The sequence below is a fragment of the Lycorma delicatula genome, chromosome 4 (assembly GCF_047948215.1).
Source record: "Lycorma delicatula isolate Av1 chromosome 4, ASM4794821v1, whole genome shotgun sequence".
In the NCBI taxonomy this organism is placed as follows: domain Eukaryota; kingdom Metazoa; phylum Arthropoda; class Insecta; order Hemiptera; family Fulgoridae; genus Lycorma; species Lycorma delicatula.
Window position 1 is genome coordinate 3528591 of NC_134458.1, and position 20610 is coordinate 3549200.

A 20610-nucleotide genomic window follows, 5' to 3' on the forward strand; every position below is an offset into this window, starting at 1 on the left:
CAGACTGTTCAGAAGTATATGGAAAATGAAGGTGATTCCAGAAGATTGGAAAAAGGGAATAATAATTCCCATATTTAAAAAAGGGGACAAGATGTTGTGTAGTAATTACAGAGGTAGTACACTCATTTCACACATGGTATAGCTGTTTTAAAAGGTACTGGAAAACCACATCAGAAGGAAGACTGAGGGGGGTTTGGAAGAGGGGAACAGATGGAATTCAGATATTGTAGATCTACTATGGATGGAATATTTGTGCTGAGACAAGTGAGTGAGAAGAAGTGGGATTATAATAAGAAATTAGTAATGGTGTTCCTGGACATAGTAAAGTCCTGGATAGTGTGGATAGAGAAGTTTTGTGGCAGGTGCTAGAAGAAAGAAATGTGGATAAAGCTGACATCCAGGTGGTTAAAGTTGTGTATGAGGGGACAAGACACAAGCGTTGCATCAGGACAAGACTGGGGAGGTCAAATTGGTTTGAAATAAAGAATGAATTGAGACAAGAAAGCTAGTGGATAACTCCACAAACAAAAGTGGATATCTCTACTTTTGTTTGTGATACTATGATGGAATCTTCAAGAAAGTTAAAAAGCAATATAAGAGAGTTATGTATAAAGCATACTTTGTACCAATTCTTACCTACAAGGCTGAAACCTGGGCAGGTGATAGAAAGATGGAGAGTTGAGTACAGGCAGCAGAAATGAAATTCAAGAGAAGCATCCTAGGGAAGACAAGAAGGGAGCAGGACAAGAAGGGAAGGGTAAGGAGCAGTATGATTAGAGAGGAACTGAAATTGGAAAGCCTTGTCAAGTCAATTGGAAGATCAAAGTTCATGTGGTTTGGACATATTGAAAAGATGGATGTGGAAAGATTACCAAACAGAATAATGCATGCAGAGGAAACAGGTAGAAGGTCAAGGGATAGACCAAGCATGAAATGGATAAATATGGTGATGTGGAAGTGTGCAAAAAAGGGGATATGGTGAGAATAATGTAAGAGAGATGGCTCGTGGATCGAGGCAGATGGAGCTGCCTCGATCTACGAGGCAGCCTATTCCCCAGATGGGGAATACTAAAGAATTTTTATTTAGAGTGTCAGAAAAGTCCCATACCATAGGTGAAATTCTAACATTTCTCTTTTGTTTTGTCTGGTTGAAAGAAACGATGCTGTTGCAGGAGGAATGTGTGGAAATCATCCTTTTGTGTATCTGTGAAAGTTATTTACATTGTGATGTTAATAAAGAGTTTAATAGATATCATCCTGAACACCAACTAGTATCACACAACACTTTGTGAAGATTACTTGACGAGTTTAAAGGAATGAGTAATGTTGCCGATTTGCCCTGATAGGGAAGGCCACAGACTGATGATGCAGTACAAGAACCTGTGATTGCCAAGGTAATCCAAAGAAGTCAATCTGGTGAACCGACCTGGAACTGAATGTTCCTCAATCCACAGTACACAGCATTTTGAAGAAAGAAAAATTTCACCCATTCAAACTCCTGCAGCACTTATTGGAAGATGATGCAGGATTATCTTCTGATGATTAAAATGTCTGGATGGTTTTTAGACAGGATTGAGGGGAATGTGAACTTCTTGACATCTGTACTGTTTTCTGATGGGGCTAATTTTTATGTGATAGGTGAAGTCAACAGACAAAATCTGTGCTACTGGTTATAGGAGAACCCCACTGGTAAAATCCCTGAATACAGTAGGGGTTACTCATGTAGTGGTGTTGTGTAGCATCTGAAATCATTGTAATACTGGCCCATACTTTTTTAAAGGAAATGAGGATGGTGAAAAATGCACAGAGATTAGCTAATGTCCACATAAGATATCATTGGAGAGAGTCCTGAATGGTTCATGTAAGGCAGAGCCCACCATATTATGTGAATGCTGCATGACAATGGTTGGATGAAAACTTTCCTGAACATTGGATTGGTTGTAGAAAACCTGCTGATTGGGCTCCAGTCACCTGATTTGAATCCAATGGACTTTTCATTCTGCGGTTATCAAATGACATGGGTATACAGTGTGAAGATTCACGATATGGTCCAACTACACACCAGGATTGAGGATGAATGCCATACTGTGAACAATCATTATCATCCCAAGGTGTAAAAAACCTGGAATTTTATCTACAGAACCTGTCTGGAATTCGATGCAGGACCTATTGGAACATACTGTGATTTTCTATGGTGTGAGAGTTTTTGGATACTCTATGTATATCTAAGAATATACATGATACATAATAAATATCAGTATACATATGATATATAATCATATGTATATATACATATAGTTTATGCATATATTTATGATATATGGTAAGAGATATGTGATATATATATATATCTAAGAGTAAATTAAGTTTATTACTAAGAAAAAATTAATTTGAAGTGTTAAATTAGTGATAAAAGATACATGAAAATAAAAATTAACTATTCAGAATTAAGTGACATATCTGTAAAAAAAAAAGTGAATACAACATAAATACTGTTGTATTTATGTTATAAATGTTGTTGTAATTGCTTAAAAAGTAGTATCACATTTGTAAAATAGTAGCTGATATGATAGCATTGCTAGTCAAAGTTCATTTAGTGAATGCTGTGAATAACTTGGCTTACCACCAGTTATTCACAATGGGATGAAGTTGGATACCAGGACATATAGATCTGAAAGGAGACTTTAGCCACAAGACCAGCAATTTCAATAATCTGATCAAATAATTGGGTTCATGAGAGCATGGGAGGATAAACCATTTAAGTAGGGATAATAGCTTTCAATGTCATAAAGCAGTCCTTTTGTCTGCCATCACAATTTTTTAAAATTTTCAATTTCGCTCAATTTATTAGATTAATACAAAAAGGGATGAGGTCTACTGCTTCAGACTTATAATTTTTAGTAAAAATTTTAACTATATATATGTTATTCTGCTTTTAATATATCCTTCTTATCTATAAATCACACAATGCAATGTTTTTACATCTTCTGATTGTGAATGAGAAGGGTACATAATATGCCACAATTATGAACTCACCGAGTTTTCAAACCTCCTGGTTCTTTCCTTAAACAGTTTAACAGACCCAAAAGTCCACTTAAAGGCTCATTTTGAGCGTACAAAATAATTTTTTGGTCTATAGGTGCATCATCTGTCTTAAGTGCAGCTTGAAGTGTTGGAACCCATGAAAAGTTTTCTTGGCTTATTTTGATAATGACAGGAGGTGTTTTGCTTTCTTGTACCTGAATAAAAAAATGTTTAATTAAATTTTCACTGTATTTCAGAATAGAGTTAACTATTTACTAGTAAATAGTAAAATGATACCTTCATTTTACATTTATAAATGACAGGCAATCGTCAAATCTATCTCTATGATGGTTGCTTGCTTCTTATTACTATAACAGTGCCATCCTTCCATCACGCTATCCTGAACACTTTGGACAGTAAATAAAACTTTAATGACCTAGTCTACCTGATTCATTTCCTACCTGTTCTATGACAGCTGCGTTCAGGATTTCTGTGTATAACTAAACCTGTCTTCACAGTGTTTTAAGAGTTCCTTAACTGATATATATATGATTCAAATGTTTTAATAATGAAAATGATATACATTAAATTTTATTTAAAAAGCTTTAAAAAATATAAATCATATCTATTTAGACACAGCATATTGTGTAGTAAGGTTTATAATACTGATTGAACTAAGTGACTTATTTTAATGAAAATGAAAAAAAAAACAGTCTCAAAATATTTTATTGTTTTGGATGAATGGAGCAATTGTTATTATTTATTATTAGAATTTCAAATTTATTTATTTAATAATCATTGCATAACCTCTATTACAGCTTACAGATACCATAGACAGGTGATTCTGTTACATAACAAAACATAGTTATACATTCAAAAAAAACAATGAGGTAATCATCCATTTAACATCTGTTTTGTAAATAGTTATTGTAATGTATATTTGTATTTGTTATTTGTATAGTCATTGAATGAGTTGTTTTTGACGATGATCAACCTTTGTATATTTAAATTTATCACTAGTAAAATTCTATTCCATTTCTGTAGCATTCATTTATTTATAAATCAGTGAAATTATAAAATAATTTACATGGTAAATAAAACGTTTTACAGTCCAGTAGTTAATAGTTTAATGAATATCATATTGCCTAAAGTATTTTAGTTTTATGTTGAAACTTTAGTTTTACTTCTGAAACACTGAAAAAGGCTTTGTATATTAGGAATGATGACTTTGTTTATAAAATTCTCAAAGAATATTGAATGATGAGTAGGGAAATCCATATCATGACCATATCTCTCATATGGTAATTTGTGGACATAGTTTTTATGCAAGAACACAATCAAGTTTTGTTAAATGAACTTCTTCTGTTGTCAAATAACAGAAATTTGTAAATAGATAAAGATGTTAATGCTTGTTCTTAAGTAAAGTAAGCTTCTTGAAGACTGGTCTGCAGCTATTTCTATAAGTAACTTGTTTTCTTAAACTTTTTTTCGTTAGTAAAACTTGATAAATGTAATAGCAATTATCCCCCCAAAAAATAGCCTTAAGAACCAAGGGAGTGAGCATTTATATAAAACAATGATTTTAAAATTCTCAGCTTAACAGTATCAGATAATATAATTATAGAAAAATAGGATTTTTTAACTTCTTCTCACCACATTCCATGTGCTTCTTCTCTGTTAAATTGCAAATTGCCATGGATTTACACACCCAAAATCTTAAAGTACAGAACAACATCAAAAGTGCGAGGAAGATAATAGATTAAGGTAATAGGTTCAGAAAAAGAAGAAATCTCATTGTGGTGTTAAAGTAAAGTAGGGTAAATTTTAAGCTGTAATCTTCCTGGTTAAGCCTTAAGCCATTTTCAAAGAAACTTGTGTTGATATCTTCAAATTCAATGATCAAGTTGGATGAAAAACTATTTTTAGTGTCATCTGTAATAACAAGTGATATGTCATTTCATAATCTCTTTACTAACAGAAACAAACGTAATTACTTTTGGCAAGTTATTTATACACATCAGGAAGAGCAGTAGACTCAAAATTAAACTAAGCACCCAAACACATGTCATAGTAACTGCTACGATGGGACCTGTCCTCCAGCATAATTCTTTTCTTGTGATTAATATTATGACACTTTAGAACATCTTCCTTGATATCAGAGAGCTAATATTTAGCAAAATATAAATGAATAAAATTGCCACATAATGTACACAAAACAAATTATGACTGATTCACAGCAGATGATACATGTTCTAAAAACTCATAAATTGTTAGTTGAATTTATCTGTCTTTTCTCAAAAAGCTAATTTGAAAATTGATAGTTACAGAGGAAGTTATGTTTAAAATGGTTATATAATAAACTGACTTCATTGTATAAAATTACTTTTACAAATATTTCTGAAAAGGATAACAATTTTTGACTTTTAAAGGATAAGAATGTTATCCAAGCAATCAAAAGGTAGCTGTTTGACTTCTTTTTTTCATCATGGTTAAATAAAGTTAGTAAGGCCATAATTTTAAAAACTGGTATTTTATAATGTATGAAAGTAAAAAATACAACATGAAATTAATTATTCAAATGGGAATGGACTTAATTTTTTATATTTTCCATAAAATAATAATAAAATTTTTTTCTTTTAATAAAAAATTTAATAACAATGATTTCTAATAATAATAATAATAAAATAATTAAAAATGTTTAATAAATACTCTTTCTTTTTTTCTAATAAAAATCTACTCTTAAACATAAAAAGTAAATTTTAATTTACTTCAATTTTAAATAATGTCTTTATAACAAGGGCATAGATTAAACTACTTATACTTCTTGTTTTTAATTACACATAACACTTTAGCTGAATTATAACTTTTTTTTTAAATACTTATTTGTAAATTTATAAAACAGAAGTTGTGTCTAAAACAATGGGGATTGAAGTATCACAATTTGAGATTAATTTAATTTTTTTAGATATTTTAACTTCTAATATTACAGAAAATACAACACAAATGTAAAATAATTTTAATATTACTCAATCTTTCTCTTTAAATACAAGAGGTGATCAAAAAGTAAACTGAAGGGGTATACATTTCAATAAAAAACAAGGCTGGTTGGATATTCAGCACAAATTAATCTTGTGTCATAACTAACTATTACCAGAAAGAGTGGGCTAGTTACTATTTGTAAACTCATACATATTTGTTTAAAAATAAATAAAATTTCAAGCAAATATTTTTTTAACTGTGCTAGGTAGTCGTCATATTTTTTACAATAATTAGCAGCAACAAATAAAAGAAACAAAGCCTCTGACTACAGATAGTATAAAAATATTTTTAATAAAAAGAAAAGATGAAGAGAATTCAACATCCTATTTTCCTTCTACCTTTTTTCTTAAGAGAATCAGCCTTTCACTCTGATTGAACAAATCAGCGCAAATATCCAGATCGCTAGGAATCACTATTTTTCCAACAACTTTTTCCCTTGCTAAGATAAATGCTCCATCTTTAATTGTAGCCAGTGCATTTTTCAATAACTGGAAAAAATAAATTACAGTTATTGTATCGGTAACATTTAACTTCATTAAATTACTTACAAAAGAGAAGCTGTTTAGAATTTCACATACGAAGATGACAAAATTTGTAAATCAAAATCAAAATAGTTAACTGTTAGAAGGAAGTTTAAAAATAGCATTACTATGTAATTTAATTTTAAAATTCACATTTTTATGCTACTTAAAATTTGGACATAATTACTGATATAGTAATTAGCTCGATGCAGCTAATACTACAGAAACTATAGCTACTACAGCAGCTATGGTAATTATTGTGGTAATAAACGCCAACAGTATGTCCTGAAACCATACTGGTATTGTTTAGCTTCAGTGATTTTTTAAAATTCTAATAAACTTTATTGTTTTTTAAATGAGGAAATGATTTTTAAATAATACAATATGAATCAGCTATTGCAACATCATGTAAATTTGTAATAACAATTTTTATCCGCATAGAGAAAAGGTAAGGAAATAGCAATTAGATAATAGCAGTGAAATGTCTTTTACCACCCTGAGATACATGTAAGCTTACTTCCCACAAAATAGAAGCATACTGCATTAATGCTATGTGTATATGTGTGTTTGTTCGACATGTGTGAAGAAGGAGACAATGATTTTGTTCAAATTGATACTGAAAACTCTGTTACTTTGTTTTTTGTCAATCACTTAACTGGTTTAATCAATTTCTCCATCAATGATTTCTCTGATGATTATTGAAAGTATGATGTGCCAATCAATTTTTATTGGAGTTAATAAGTTACAACATTTTCAGTTATTTGCTTTATATATTCTAATCTTTGACTCTCCTTGTAGTTATTATCTTTATACTTTCTTTCATTACAAATTAACTGATTCCATGTACATTAATGTGTGATCTACAAACAAAACCCTCCAAGAAAATATCTGTTGAAAGTTTTTTCTTTTTTTTCTTATTAGAATCTCTTTGTTAATTACTTTATCAACCTGCTTAATCTTTAATATTTTCTGTAACACTAACTCTGAAAGCTTGTATTTTTTCCCCACCTAGTTTTCCTGTTATTTACCTTTTGCTGTCATCAATTGCATAGTGTAGTCCAAACAAATAATTTTTAGAATTTTTTTAACTCTTACGTATGTTTGATACTAGTAAATTCTTTATCATATTCAAACTCACCTTTCTTTCCTTACATAATATTTATGTTTTCCTTACATCCTTACATAATTCATTCTTGTAAATTTACTGCATATGTATTAACCTTTTATAATCTTGTCTGGTTAGGTTATTTTATTAAAACATAAACACACATTAAACTGCCTTTTGACTCATTACCTATATTTTGCTCATTAAATTTCATAACCGTTATTTCCTCTAATTTATTTTCAAATTAAATTTGAAAAAATTAAAAAAAATGTGATCAATGGATCACATATAAATGATTTAAACAAGAATCACTGTCAAACTGTGAATTTAGTATAAAGTCTCCTCTGAAATCATCATCGATTTCTTTTTCCACTTTTAACACTTTGGTATAACATTTTTCCTTTCTGTATAGTATAGCTTTTCTATGTATTCCCGCCATCTATTAGCTCTCTTTTTTCTGCTAACAATAATATTCAAACTGGTACTCATATTATTACAATTTGTATCATTAAAAAAAAAAATTATTCACATAAAAAAAAATAATAGACCTCAGAACGATTCTGGACAAACAAGTTTGAAGCCACAACTAAAATCGCTGATTGATCGCAACCTAATTTTTTATCTTCAAAAGAGATATTTTGATTTGATTCAGCAATTTTTGAATTATCTAATGATGACAAAACCTGACAATCCGCCTGAAACAGTACAATAAACTAGATTAATTGGATACAAAAGAGAACATTAATTTATAAAAAGATTTTATATGAAAAATGGATCAGTTTACCACAAAAATTAACTAATTTTACAAGGAAATTTTTGAAACTAGTTTTGCAGTATAATCTAATTTTGCTAATTTTTATCACACTGGACAAAATTTTTTTCTATGATTCAAAATAATGACATAGTTTTTCATTACAAGGATGTGCAACAACCTATCTACTCAAAAAGTTTTCATGATGCACATTTCCAGCTAATTCTATGCTCATCTTTGTAGCAGGAAAGATTCATTAGTCTTATGAAAGACTAATGAAAGATCAGAGCTAAAATTCTTCCAAGCACAATTAATTTGCCCGATCTGCAATTAATTTATTGTTCTTATCAATTTTTATAAGAGTAAACTCAACTAGTCACTGTTCCATGATCTTATGCTCCTTTTTAAAAACTCTCAAACAGTAGAATGATATCTGCTTGAGAGACATAACTTTCAATAGTTTGAGATGCGATTTTCATTTTCCCAACATTTCTCAGAGCAAGAAGGCACCTGAGAATTTTACAATTATAGGAAATAAATTTATGGTTCTCCTTCATTTGACTATGCATGATCCATGCAAGAGAGAACTACAAAATCATGCTATTTCAACATGTGTAGTTGCCACGGATTTTTAGTAGATCCTACATTCAGTTGTAATTTAAACTAAATATTTTATATATGAAGGTAAGAAGAGACAAAAAAGTAGAAGGATCAGTGACAAAATCAGACTTTCAAGTGTGTATGAAAGTGTAAACTCAAAATAAAAACCCTTGGAATTGGAAATGAGAAAGAGCATTTAGTGGATCATCTGAATGGCTCAGACTCAATTAAGGCTAGATACGCAAAAAAAGGTTTTTAAGTGAATAATAAAAGGCATATTTTCTGCTTTTCTACTAAACTGAGATACCAAAAATACTGTTCACATGATATAATAAACCGGCTCATCTGAACCGCTTACCTGAATAAGTGGTAAATCACCCAGCGCTACGACAATGATTTTACTCAACAATTCACCGTCTGGATTGCAGAAAGAATCCAACACTTCTATTGTTTTCACTTTAACACTGGGGAGATTTTCAAGAACTATGTGTACATAGATGCGTACAATTACACTCAAATCCATCTCCTGTAAAATTCCAAGGAATTTATGTATGAAATTAAAAACAGAATTTTACAATTTATATAGAAATTTTATTGAGTTTTTGGAAATCAAATAAATTCATTGAGGTTAGATATTAAAAATAAATTAATATAATTCAAAATTAAAATACAATTTGAAAATTTAAGACACCAGTAAGATGATGGAAATGTGAATTCACAATATGCATTGATTAAACTTCTACTACACAAGTAAATATAAAGAGAAATCTGTGAATCAGTGATGAGCTACTTTCCAATCCTTTTACTTTACTTTTCATATTTTTAAAATTATGCTCATAAAATTTACAAATTATGCTGTACCTATAATCCTAGAAAAAACTGGACTTCATAATGAATGTTAGTAAAGTTTAAACTGTCTAATAATTGATTAGGTCCAAGTTACCTGACTCGTAAAAAAATCTCATCACATAGCTCATACATTTTTTCATCAACTTAATTGTTTTATTTTTAAAAATAAAGCTATGAAATAACTTATTTAAAGGTAGATACTTCATATGATGTTTTAAAAGTAAATTATCTTCTTTTATTAAACTTTTTTTTTTGTCTTCAGTCATTTGATTGGTTTGATGCAGCTCTCCAAGATTCCCTATCTAGTGGTAGTAGTTTCATTTCAGTATACCCTCTACATCCTACATCCCTAACAATTTGTTTTACATATTCCAAACGTGGCCTGCCTACACAATTTTTTTCTTCTACCTGTCCTTTCAATATTAAAGCGACTATTCCAGGATGCCTCAGTATGTGGCCTATAAGTCTGTCTCTTCTTTTAAATATATTTTTCCAAATGCTTCTTTCTTCATATATTTGCCGCAATACTTCTTCATTTGTCACTTTATCCACCCATCTGATTTTTAACATTCTTCTATAGCACCACATTTCAAAAGCTTCTAATCTTTTCTTCTCAGATACTCCGATTGTCCAAGTTTCACTTCCATATAAAGCGACACTCCAAACATACACTTTCAAAAATCTTTTCCTGACATTTAAATTAATTTTTGATGTAAACAAATTATATTTCTTACTGAAGGCTCGTTTAGCTTGTGCTATTCGGCATTTTATATCGCTCCTGCTTCGTCCATCTTCGTTTTATTAAACAAGCCCACAAAATTCATACATTGTTTTTAAGTGTAAAACTGATCTAATAATGAATAAAACCAAACCTTATAAACGGGGATCAGGTTGACAGTCCAGTGGCATCTATAAAAAAAACTGCAATACAATACATGTTACTGTGCACTCCTTTACACAGGAAATAGTTCAAAAATTAGATGACTAAATAAGTATTGTATGGCAAAGTTAAAAACTTACATTCATGTAGTTTCAGTAAATAAGACCTGAATCGATGATTAAAATACAATATTTTGGTTTATATTTACTGAACCATAATACTGGTTTTACAAAAATTAATGTGTTCTGAAAAATACGGGTTTTAATAAAAGGAAGTACAGTAGAACCCCATTAATTAAGATTTCACAGTGCACACTTGGTTTCAAGCCATTAAATATGTGAATTCTTAGATCTACAACACAAGATACACCAGATGTGTCACTTGTCTTCTTCCCCAACTTATTATCTTCCTTAAGGCATTATACATCATCTTTTGTGTTAAACAGGATTAGAAAATTCTATGTTAGCAGTTCAAGAAATCACTGACTGGATCGGTATCTGGTATTACTCACCGGATTGGTAGTGACTATCTAACTTTTAATGTGAATGAAACAATTACAAGTAGACATACAATTGCTAGTTGCATGGAAAATTCCATTTAATGATAAATAGTGCGTTTCAGTTACCCATGAGGTAAAATGTTTGGGCATCTTATTAGATGGTGAAATTTTATTCAATAATCAAACTGATTTCATTTGCAATAGATTAAATAATATTTTATTTTGGTATTTATTAATTGGCTGCTAACATTATCATCATTATTAACTACTTGTTACATTTACATATACACCCATCTAAAGGGTAATGTTCCATCTTGTGGCTACTTGAAAAAGTAAGAACAATTTTTCAGGGTACAGATTCAGTCACATCCATACCTACTTGTTTAGTAGTAAACAGATTTAGTCATAAATTTAGTGTTCTATATTTCCTAACAAAAAAAATTAATTCCTGAAAGTAACAAACAATATTACCATTTGTACTGAATCAGACAACAGATTATTTTTGTATTACTCAGCAAAACACTTCTGCCTGCAAAGAAGGACCTTATTATTCTTCATTTCTTATTTTTAATAAATTCGATTTAAAAGGTCTTCTGAACAATTTTTTCAAATTAAATTAAGAGATTTCCTTTTTAAAAAAAAGTTATAAATATATATATATATATATTTATATTAAATCCATTGATGGGTTTTTAAATAGTACTAATTAATGAAGCTGAATTTTATGTATACTCATTTACTGCGTATTTAAATACTTAAATATTTAGCAATTAACACCTTCAGAATTTTTATTTTATTCTGTACTTACTTTATTTATTATCTTTATGTAGCTGCTTTCCTAATAATCTGTATAACTATTATTATTACGCATTAATGCAACTGTAAAGTCTTTTCTTTAATAATCCATTAATTTTTCACGTCGGGATGATGCTATGATCAAGGATTTTCCTCAGTTTCTTTTGATCCTTCCAGGAAAATGTGGGAGCAGTTTCTTTCCATTATCCACAGATTAGTGTACCTACCATTCTTAATGCATCTATATAAAGTATATCTATATTTTGATCTGAATAAATTATTTGTTTAATTTATTATTAAAAGCATTTATTTAACCTATAAAAGCATACCATTTGTGTTTTACTTGTTTTCTTTTACACATACATTTACATGCACACATACATGCATCCATTCACACAGAAATAAAGAGATTATATCACCTGTGAATAATTAATGTAAGGAATAAATTGATATCTCTCAAGAATAGGCTCTCCTAATGGCTTTCTTCTAGATATTGCACTTGCTTTTATTCCTCGAAATTCCACTCCACCAGATTTCAGTATCCCAGATTCTTTGTATAAATACACTGGAAGTTCTTAAAAAAAAAATATATATATATATACATACATGATTATAACTGTTTTTTCTTATGACTATATTGTATGAAACTATTGCATTTAACTGCACAAACATATGGTTGAATCTTTTTTTTTAATTTATTAGGAAAACTGGAACGATAAATAAAGCAAAAAAACAACTAAATAATTATTTTAAAAACTGATTATAATTTGTTTAAAAGAAAAATCCTAAATAAAATTGAAATGCAAATGCTAAATCCAAGTAAAATTTATAATAAAATCAACATGGTGAAATCAAGTGGTTGAAAGATATAAGCCTCCTTTGTTTCCTTCTGTATGAAAGATGTTAAAACTGATTTAAGAAAAAGAATTTATTGATATCATCCTATTAACTATTATCGAATATATTACCTATTTTTTGTTGTCTACACATAACTTGAGAGCAACTAAACTGATTTAAGAAAATGTTTGTAGGTTACAGTGAGTTCTTCAAACATGGGTTTAACAGAATTGAAAGCCTTGAATTTCTCTATAAAAAAGTTAACCACATAAATTATTTACTAAAGTTTAGATTAGTTGAACAGTAGTTTCCATTACCACTAATGATAACAATTATATAAAATCAAAATGTTGAGAATAAATTTATCGATTATTAAATTATAAAGCGTAAGTGTATGAGCTAGTCAATGTGCTTGTTTGTAGGAGAAGTGAAAATATTGCAGGATGTGTCATTGCAGGAAATATTGGTTTGATATGTCAATGACACTGCAATTTCCTAACATATAAAAATAGTAAAGGATAATTCAACATGTTTTGTGATTTTCAGACATAGTGATGTTAAAATGGCTTTGCATTTACATGTTTCCAAATGGGCTATGTACTTTTGAGCCGTTGCATCGGAAAAAATTATTTACAAGTTAGATCTTGGCCAAATGCTGTGAACTTTTTAGCTTTGCTATTAACTGACCATTAATTAAAATAAATGGATTATTACAAATAAATTAACATATTTTTGCTTTATGCTTTTTTCTCAATCTTTCTGAACCCAGAAAGAAGAATTTATCAGACTGTTTTAGTGACCCTTTTAACAAATAGACAGAGGTGGCAACATAAGTATGATGGTAGGAATAACTCTGCAATAGCTTTATTTTACAAATCTACATGTATCCTCTGATGCCACTATGTTATGGTAAGAACCACTGTTAAATATGCACCACTGAGAGCAAACAGTAGATGCCTTGAAGAATGATATCCTGATGGCAAGCAAGGGTAGAAGAGCCATGATGACCTTAAAGCTTACTAAGCTTTGAGTATTACTCAGTTACAATCAAAAGAGAATTACAGCTATAGTTTTCAGCAAATTATATTCTTCTTCCTTTTTTATTAAATAAGGCGGAGTCCTCTTGAGTAAAATATTCTTGAGGAGACAGTCCCAAGATTGGATCTCTTAGCAGAAAGTAGTCAAGAGGAGGTTATAAAAAAGTAAAAGAATCATAATATTGTTCAAAGTGGAATGCAGAATGTCAGAAGTCTGAATAAAAAGGTAGATTAAATAATTTAAAATGGGAAATGGATCGGTTAAATTTAAGGATAGTAAAAACATTGAGTAATGTAAAGACAAGCAGGATTTATCATCAGAAAATTTTTTGTAAAGTAAAAAAAAGCTGGTAGAGTAATAAGTAGTAAAAATATGGGACAAATAATGTGTAATTACAAGTGATACAGTGCAAGAATGATTTTAGTTTGGATTCAAAGTCTAAGACTATAATGATATTACAGATTTAGATACCGACCTTTTTAACAGTAGATGAACAGAGAAAATATATATGTAAAAAAAATAGAAAAACCATTCAGGTATCTAAAAGGAAGTGATAGCTATGAACGACAGATTGAAATCTAGGTAGGTGAACAAGAAGGGAAAGTTTTTTGTGAGTATAGGCTAGGTCAAAGAAATGAAAGAAAAAAAAGTTTTTCTCAGTTAAAAACCAGTAATTGTAAACATCTCTTTTAAAAATCATAAAAGAAGAATATACTAGCTGAGTATGAGCTGAATATACTGGCTGAGGACAGAAAATTCGGAAGGGTATCGAATAGATTATACCATGGCTACACAGAGATTTCAGAATCAGAAAACAGACTGAAAAATATATACAGGGATAAACATTAATTCTGAATTTTATCTAGACTTCAGTGAAATATAAAATAAAGTTTTAAGAAAGTAAAGGAAATGCTGAAAACAAAGAGGTGGGGTAAAGACTTACAAAGTAAATTGATAGGAAGTTGAAATTTTAATTAAATATAAGTTCAAGAATAGAAGTTATTAAAAAAAAGTATATTTAGGAAAAAACAAATTTACAATTTTGAAAAAGCAAATAATTAAGGGAGGCGAGGAGAATTTAGGCAGAATATCACAACCTATCAAAAGCCTTAGATAGTGAAAAATATGTAAGAACTAATTTATAAAAACAGATAGGAGAAAAAAAGTTGATGAAAACAATTTCAACATGTATGAAATAAGATTAATAAAAAGAGCAAAGTAGTAAAGGAAGACTAGTTAAAGAAAATTTGATGAGGGTTGACAGTGCTGAAAAGAAAATAACTGAAGGAAACACATTGCAGCATTTAGAAAAATAAAAAGTTTTTCTATTTTATTTTGGGGAAAGAAATGAAGCCTGCACAGTTACAAAGAGAAGAGAGAAAAATAATGGTGGCAGGAAATGCAAGTAGTAGGATTGTATTTAGGTTAAAAACTACCTAATAGAATGCTAGAGCTGGAAAAAGAAACCGATGATGATTTTATGTTACAATCTAAATTTGAAAAATTCTGAAGGATTTAAACTAGAATAAAACAGTAGGATCAAATGATATATTATCTGAATTACTACACTGTGTGGAAGAAGTAGGACTCGATAAGTACTACAGATTAGTATGAAAAATTTGAGACCAGAGAAGTACATTCAGATTTCAGTAAAAGTGAACTTTTACCATATGAAAGAAAGCAGGAGCAGAAAGTATGAGAATAACTGCACGTTAAGTCTAACTTCTAATGTTTCCAAATTACTGGCTATACTTATTTGTAGAAAAGTAGAACAAAAAGAATATAATATAGGAATATTAGTGATAACATAATTCTGGAGAAGAATAATACTGGAAGAGAATAAAATGAGAAAATGAAAGAAAGCAGAGATACCTTGTTAAACAGTCATCAACGGCTTCACTTAGCATATGTATCTATGTGTTTTTTCAGACAATAATTTACAGAGTAATAACTACACGAGTTTTATAAATTTTTTAAATTTCTTTGTTACCTTTTTTATCTTCAGGTAGATTAAACAGATCATGGACATGTTTCTTGATGTTTATTGAAAGCTTTGATATAGCTGTTGGTACAAAAAGAGCCCGTGTGTCTTCCTGTAATATCTGCATTTGTAACATGCTATCCATAAATGCAACCCAGTTGTTGTTCCACGCTACTGTTCCAACAGTTCCTTAAAATAATGAAAACAATTATAAAAATTAAAAATCACGACTGCCAAAAAATAAAAAAAATAAATAAATAAATTTAACTAATAAAATGTCAATAAATCGAACTAAAAAAAAGAAAACAAGGTATGGAAATAAAGAAGTAAACATCATTATGCAGTATTTAATTAAATAAAATAATGGGGTAACCATTCAAAATTTCAGAGAGTTTTAATTTGTTTAAATAAATATTTCATGTTGTAGAAATAGCAGGGATTTAAGGTAGTCTAATGATTAAGTTTTCACCAGGTTTTATATTGATAAGAAAATTTTATTTTTCAATGAAAATATTCAAATGCAGTCGTGGGGGAGGGCTCTGAATAGTAATTGTCCTATATTAAAAAGCTCTGAATAGTAATTATTGTATATTAAAGAGCCCCTGACTGCATTTAAATAATTTTGTTGAAGGATAAAATTTTCTTATCGATGTAAGACCTGGTGAGAACTTATTCATTAGTCAACCTTTTTTTAAAGTGTTTTTATCTTTGAGAAATATAAAATATTTCAATACATCATATTTCTGTCTTCTTATCCCTACCCAAATCAGGTATCAAAAAATATAAATATATATAATTTTTCAAAAGATAATTGCTTCTGGGAATCAGTAAAATAAATGAATATTTTGAAAAATTTGTACCTCTTCACCCAGAAACAGAAACCCTCTGTTTCTGAGCACCCCATGAAATAGGAAACATTAAAATATTGTGACATTTATAACATTTATTTCAAATGTTCCAAATTTTAATTTCAAGAATAAATATGAGAAATGACATTGAATGGCTTTATAGAGATTCTTAACGAACCAAATGTTGATTGCACATCAAATGAGATGAAATCATTTCAAAAATGGTACAGCCTTTCTTAAAATAATAAAAAGCATTCTACACTGTGCTAATTAGGAAAGAAGTAGATTCCAGTTCCCTTCTTCAAGAGTTTAATTTTATTTCTGCACCATTAGGTAGCAAAGGCACTGATTTACAGATGATCTGTGTCTATATAAGTCAGTCTGACAATTTCATGTCGGTTTTAAAAAAAAACGCGTGATTTTTATGATCCTCTTTAACAATTTCAGCTATATTGCAGCTGTTTATTAACCGATTTGAATAAATTAATATTATTTTATTCACAAGAAAAACCTTAACATTTTGTCAAATAAAACGTAATTCGATAAAACTAATATTTCGAAAGTGTTAACCATTAAAAAATTTAAATGGCCGCCATTTTGAAATTTTCAAACTTATTTTATAGATGTAGTCGGGTAATTTACACTAACTTCATCAAAATATCTCAATCTTCTAAAGGTATAAATTTTTATTGAAAAAAAAAATTAAAAAGATCGTACAGAAAAAATTAAGTTAGATAGGGAGGGCATTTATCTAAATGAAGTTTTTTTGTTTATTTTCATTTCCTGAAACAGTGCTCTGAAGTTTGGCCTACACCGAGTTATACAGTCTTCTTTCGGGACATTGAATATAGTAAAAAACTAATGTTAGAAGCACTCATAATTCTATTACTGCAAGTTCTATTTTACTTTTGTTATCATTTATATATTTTTACACAACTGCCCAAAAAGGAGTGTAATGTATTTAGGTGTATGTTTGTATGTATGCACATATGTTCCACCGTAGCATCTCAACGGCTGAACCGATTTAGATGTATGACCCCGCGTTGGAATCCGTATGTTACCGGGAGTGTCATAGGCTATATATATATGTAGTAGCGGAGATTATCCGGCTGAAACACAAACTTTAATGAATTGAATTAATGAACTGTGAGCCTCTATCACTGTCTGAGCTGGGTTTGAACTGAATGATTAGAAATAATCGAATGAATAATATTACAGAAATTATAGAATTAAATTTACGTTAAATAGAATAAAATAATATTAAATAAATCTAAAAAAATTGTTTAATAAAGATTTCTGTTTCATAATAATGGATTTCCCGTGTGGGACTGTATGTGAGGCTAGAGTGGTGAGATGATGCAAGCACCTCGTTCGAGGCTAGACCAATCATCACCATCAATTGGCAACAAACGAGGTGCTTCTGGGGCGCTCTTTTGGAAGGTGCAACGGGGTGCTCTTATAATATCTCTGCAAACAATCGTCCGATTTTTAAAATTCAAACGGGGTATTTGTTAGTAGGTTAAAAGCTAATTTTTGCATGCATCAGGTACACTCTCGATCGAACAGATCACAGTTATTCGGATATGTTGTTATATCTTCACAACTAACTTACTGAGTTTCAAAATTCAAACGGGCTGTTTGCTAGTATAATACAAAGTCGGATAGTCCAAACCGTAACAAAAGAGCAATATTTGTCAACAATGTTTTTTTTCGGCAGTCGTGTTTTTTAAAAATTTATTCAAACATATATATATATATATATGTATATAAAATTTGTACAACCTATGACACTCCCGTTAACATAAGGATTCCAACGTGGGGTCATACATGTAAATCGGTTCAACCGTTGAGCTGCTACAGTGGAACAAACATATATATATATATATATATATATACCCTAAATATATTACACGCCTTTTTAGGCAGTCTCGTAAATAAAAGAAAGGGATTATTAGTTAATATTTAGCTATACATAAAACGGACCAATGTTAATGCGCCGGCGGCTGCACACGGCTCCCTCCACGATTTTCTCCTGCTAAAAGCAGTCCGTTGTCAATTAATTTACAGAATATTTAATTTAATTTCTAAGCTTGGGTTACTTTTTTTTATATCTTATATTTGTATTTTTATTAACTTATTAATTTTATTAATAAAAGGAAGAGACTATTAGTTAATATTTAGCAGTAAAACGAACGTGCTTACATGTTCGAACAAACTGCTATCAAAAAATCATAAGATTTTTTCATAAATGTTTATAAACAATAAATAAAAACAGTAATAATAATGATAAAATAAATTAATAGAATTTACTGCCGTAATTCATTCATTCAATATCGTAGCAGATCTTAAAACACAATTATTTTCGATACTAATAAATCGATACTGAAAATACTTTCAGTTACACAAGCCGGTAAATTTGGGTTTTGGAATGTTTTTTAAATTTTGATAATTGATACGTATGTATTTTTAGCGCTAAATCCGAAAATAACGTCCATTTTTTCCATCACGTCAGAATTTTTCGATAATCGCAGATTTCAAAATTTGTAACAGTTGAAAAATTGCAAAAATGTGATACTGTAAAATAGACAAAAAAATATTTTTTTTTATAATAAATTAATATAATACATTCACTTTTTTGGCTTATACTATGCATTCTTATAGCTGAACAGTTGAGTGGTCTAAGTAATGGATGGGAGGGGTTGAAGATGACGTGACGGTGCGGTGGGAGAGCTTGGCCGAAAGGTTGTGACAAGACTTAACAAGATGTGACATATTTATTGGCAGCTATCCGCACCTTTTATGCACCGTGCAACTACTTTCAGTGCTGTTTCATCAGCGTGCGTAAATCGAGTTTTTCCGTCCTCCGTGATCAAACGCGTTTTTGTCGGTGGAAAATACATTTTCAGGCCATAAAGCAATCTTTCCGTTTTCAAACCGGCTTCAAGTCGCTGCAAAAATTCTGCAGATTTTTTTGTTACATTTTTGTTAGTTAATGGTGTAAAGGCAAAAATGAGATAACAAGTTTCGTTCGACAAGTGTACCTTACGTATTTCGGAGTGAAAATAGGAAATCAAGACAAAACTTGGGCGCCCCACTAAGTTTGCTACTCATGTGTTGAATGACTTAGACGGTGGTCAAAGGGTGAATAAGAAGCGTTCAGGTTTGGAGTTGCAATGGTGTGGCGAGAGCCACGAATCACACCAATGATTGTTACTTTTGTTCGACTGATGTTCGCGGTTTCAATTTGAAGAATAAAAAAAGAATCGTCTATCCAAATATGCCATCAGCTTTACGCCCGGTTCCTCATGATCCAGACGTACCAGTGCTAATTCCACCAGAAAATTTACCTGAAATAGACGGTTCCATAAGTGATTTAAATGAAGATAATATCGAGGAGTACGCACCCGGAGATAGCTGTGCACCAGAGCTTTATTCACAGTATGAAGTAAACGATTCGGTTCGAGACACATCTGATCAAAGAAAATTCAGAATTGCTTGATTCGAGGCTTAAAGAGAAGAACCTGCTAGCAGCAGGTTCTTCACTTAATTTTCCTGGTTCAGGTACAGAGAAACAGATTTTCTTCCAAATTTTTCGAAAAAAGAAGAATAATGACACCCCCCCCGCCCTCCTCTTCAGACCACTCAACGTTTTAGCTATAAGAATGCTTAGTATAAGCCAAAAAATAATATATTATATTAATTTATTAAAAAAAGAAAACCTTTTATATCTATTTTATTGTATCACATTTTCGCAGTTTTTCAATTTTTTACAAATTTTGAAATTTGCGATTTGCGAAAACTCCTGACGTGATGGAAAAAAATTAAGTTAATTTTCGGATTCAC

At 30.1% G+C, this 20610-nt stretch overlaps 1 protein-coding gene across 1 annotated transcript in view; it reads right to left on the minus strand.

Moving 5' to 3' along the window:
* Positions 1–20610, minus strand: part of FASN3 (Fatty acid synthase 3) — a 280712-nt gene that overhangs the window by 135808 nt on the left and 124294 nt on the right. The window contains exons 17-22 of the mRNA XM_075362162.1: positions 15929–16108; positions 12483–12637; positions 9399–9566; positions 8238–8384; positions 6402–6551; positions 3037–3239 (exon numbers count right to left, since the gene is read on the minus strand). Coding sequence (XP_075218277.1) covers positions 3037–3239; positions 6402–6551; positions 8238–8384; positions 9399–9566; positions 12483–12637; positions 15929–16108 — 1003 coding nt within the window. The remainder of the gene's footprint in view (positions 1–3036; positions 3240–6401; positions 6552–8237; positions 8385–9398; positions 9567–12482; positions 12638–15928; positions 16109–20610) is intronic.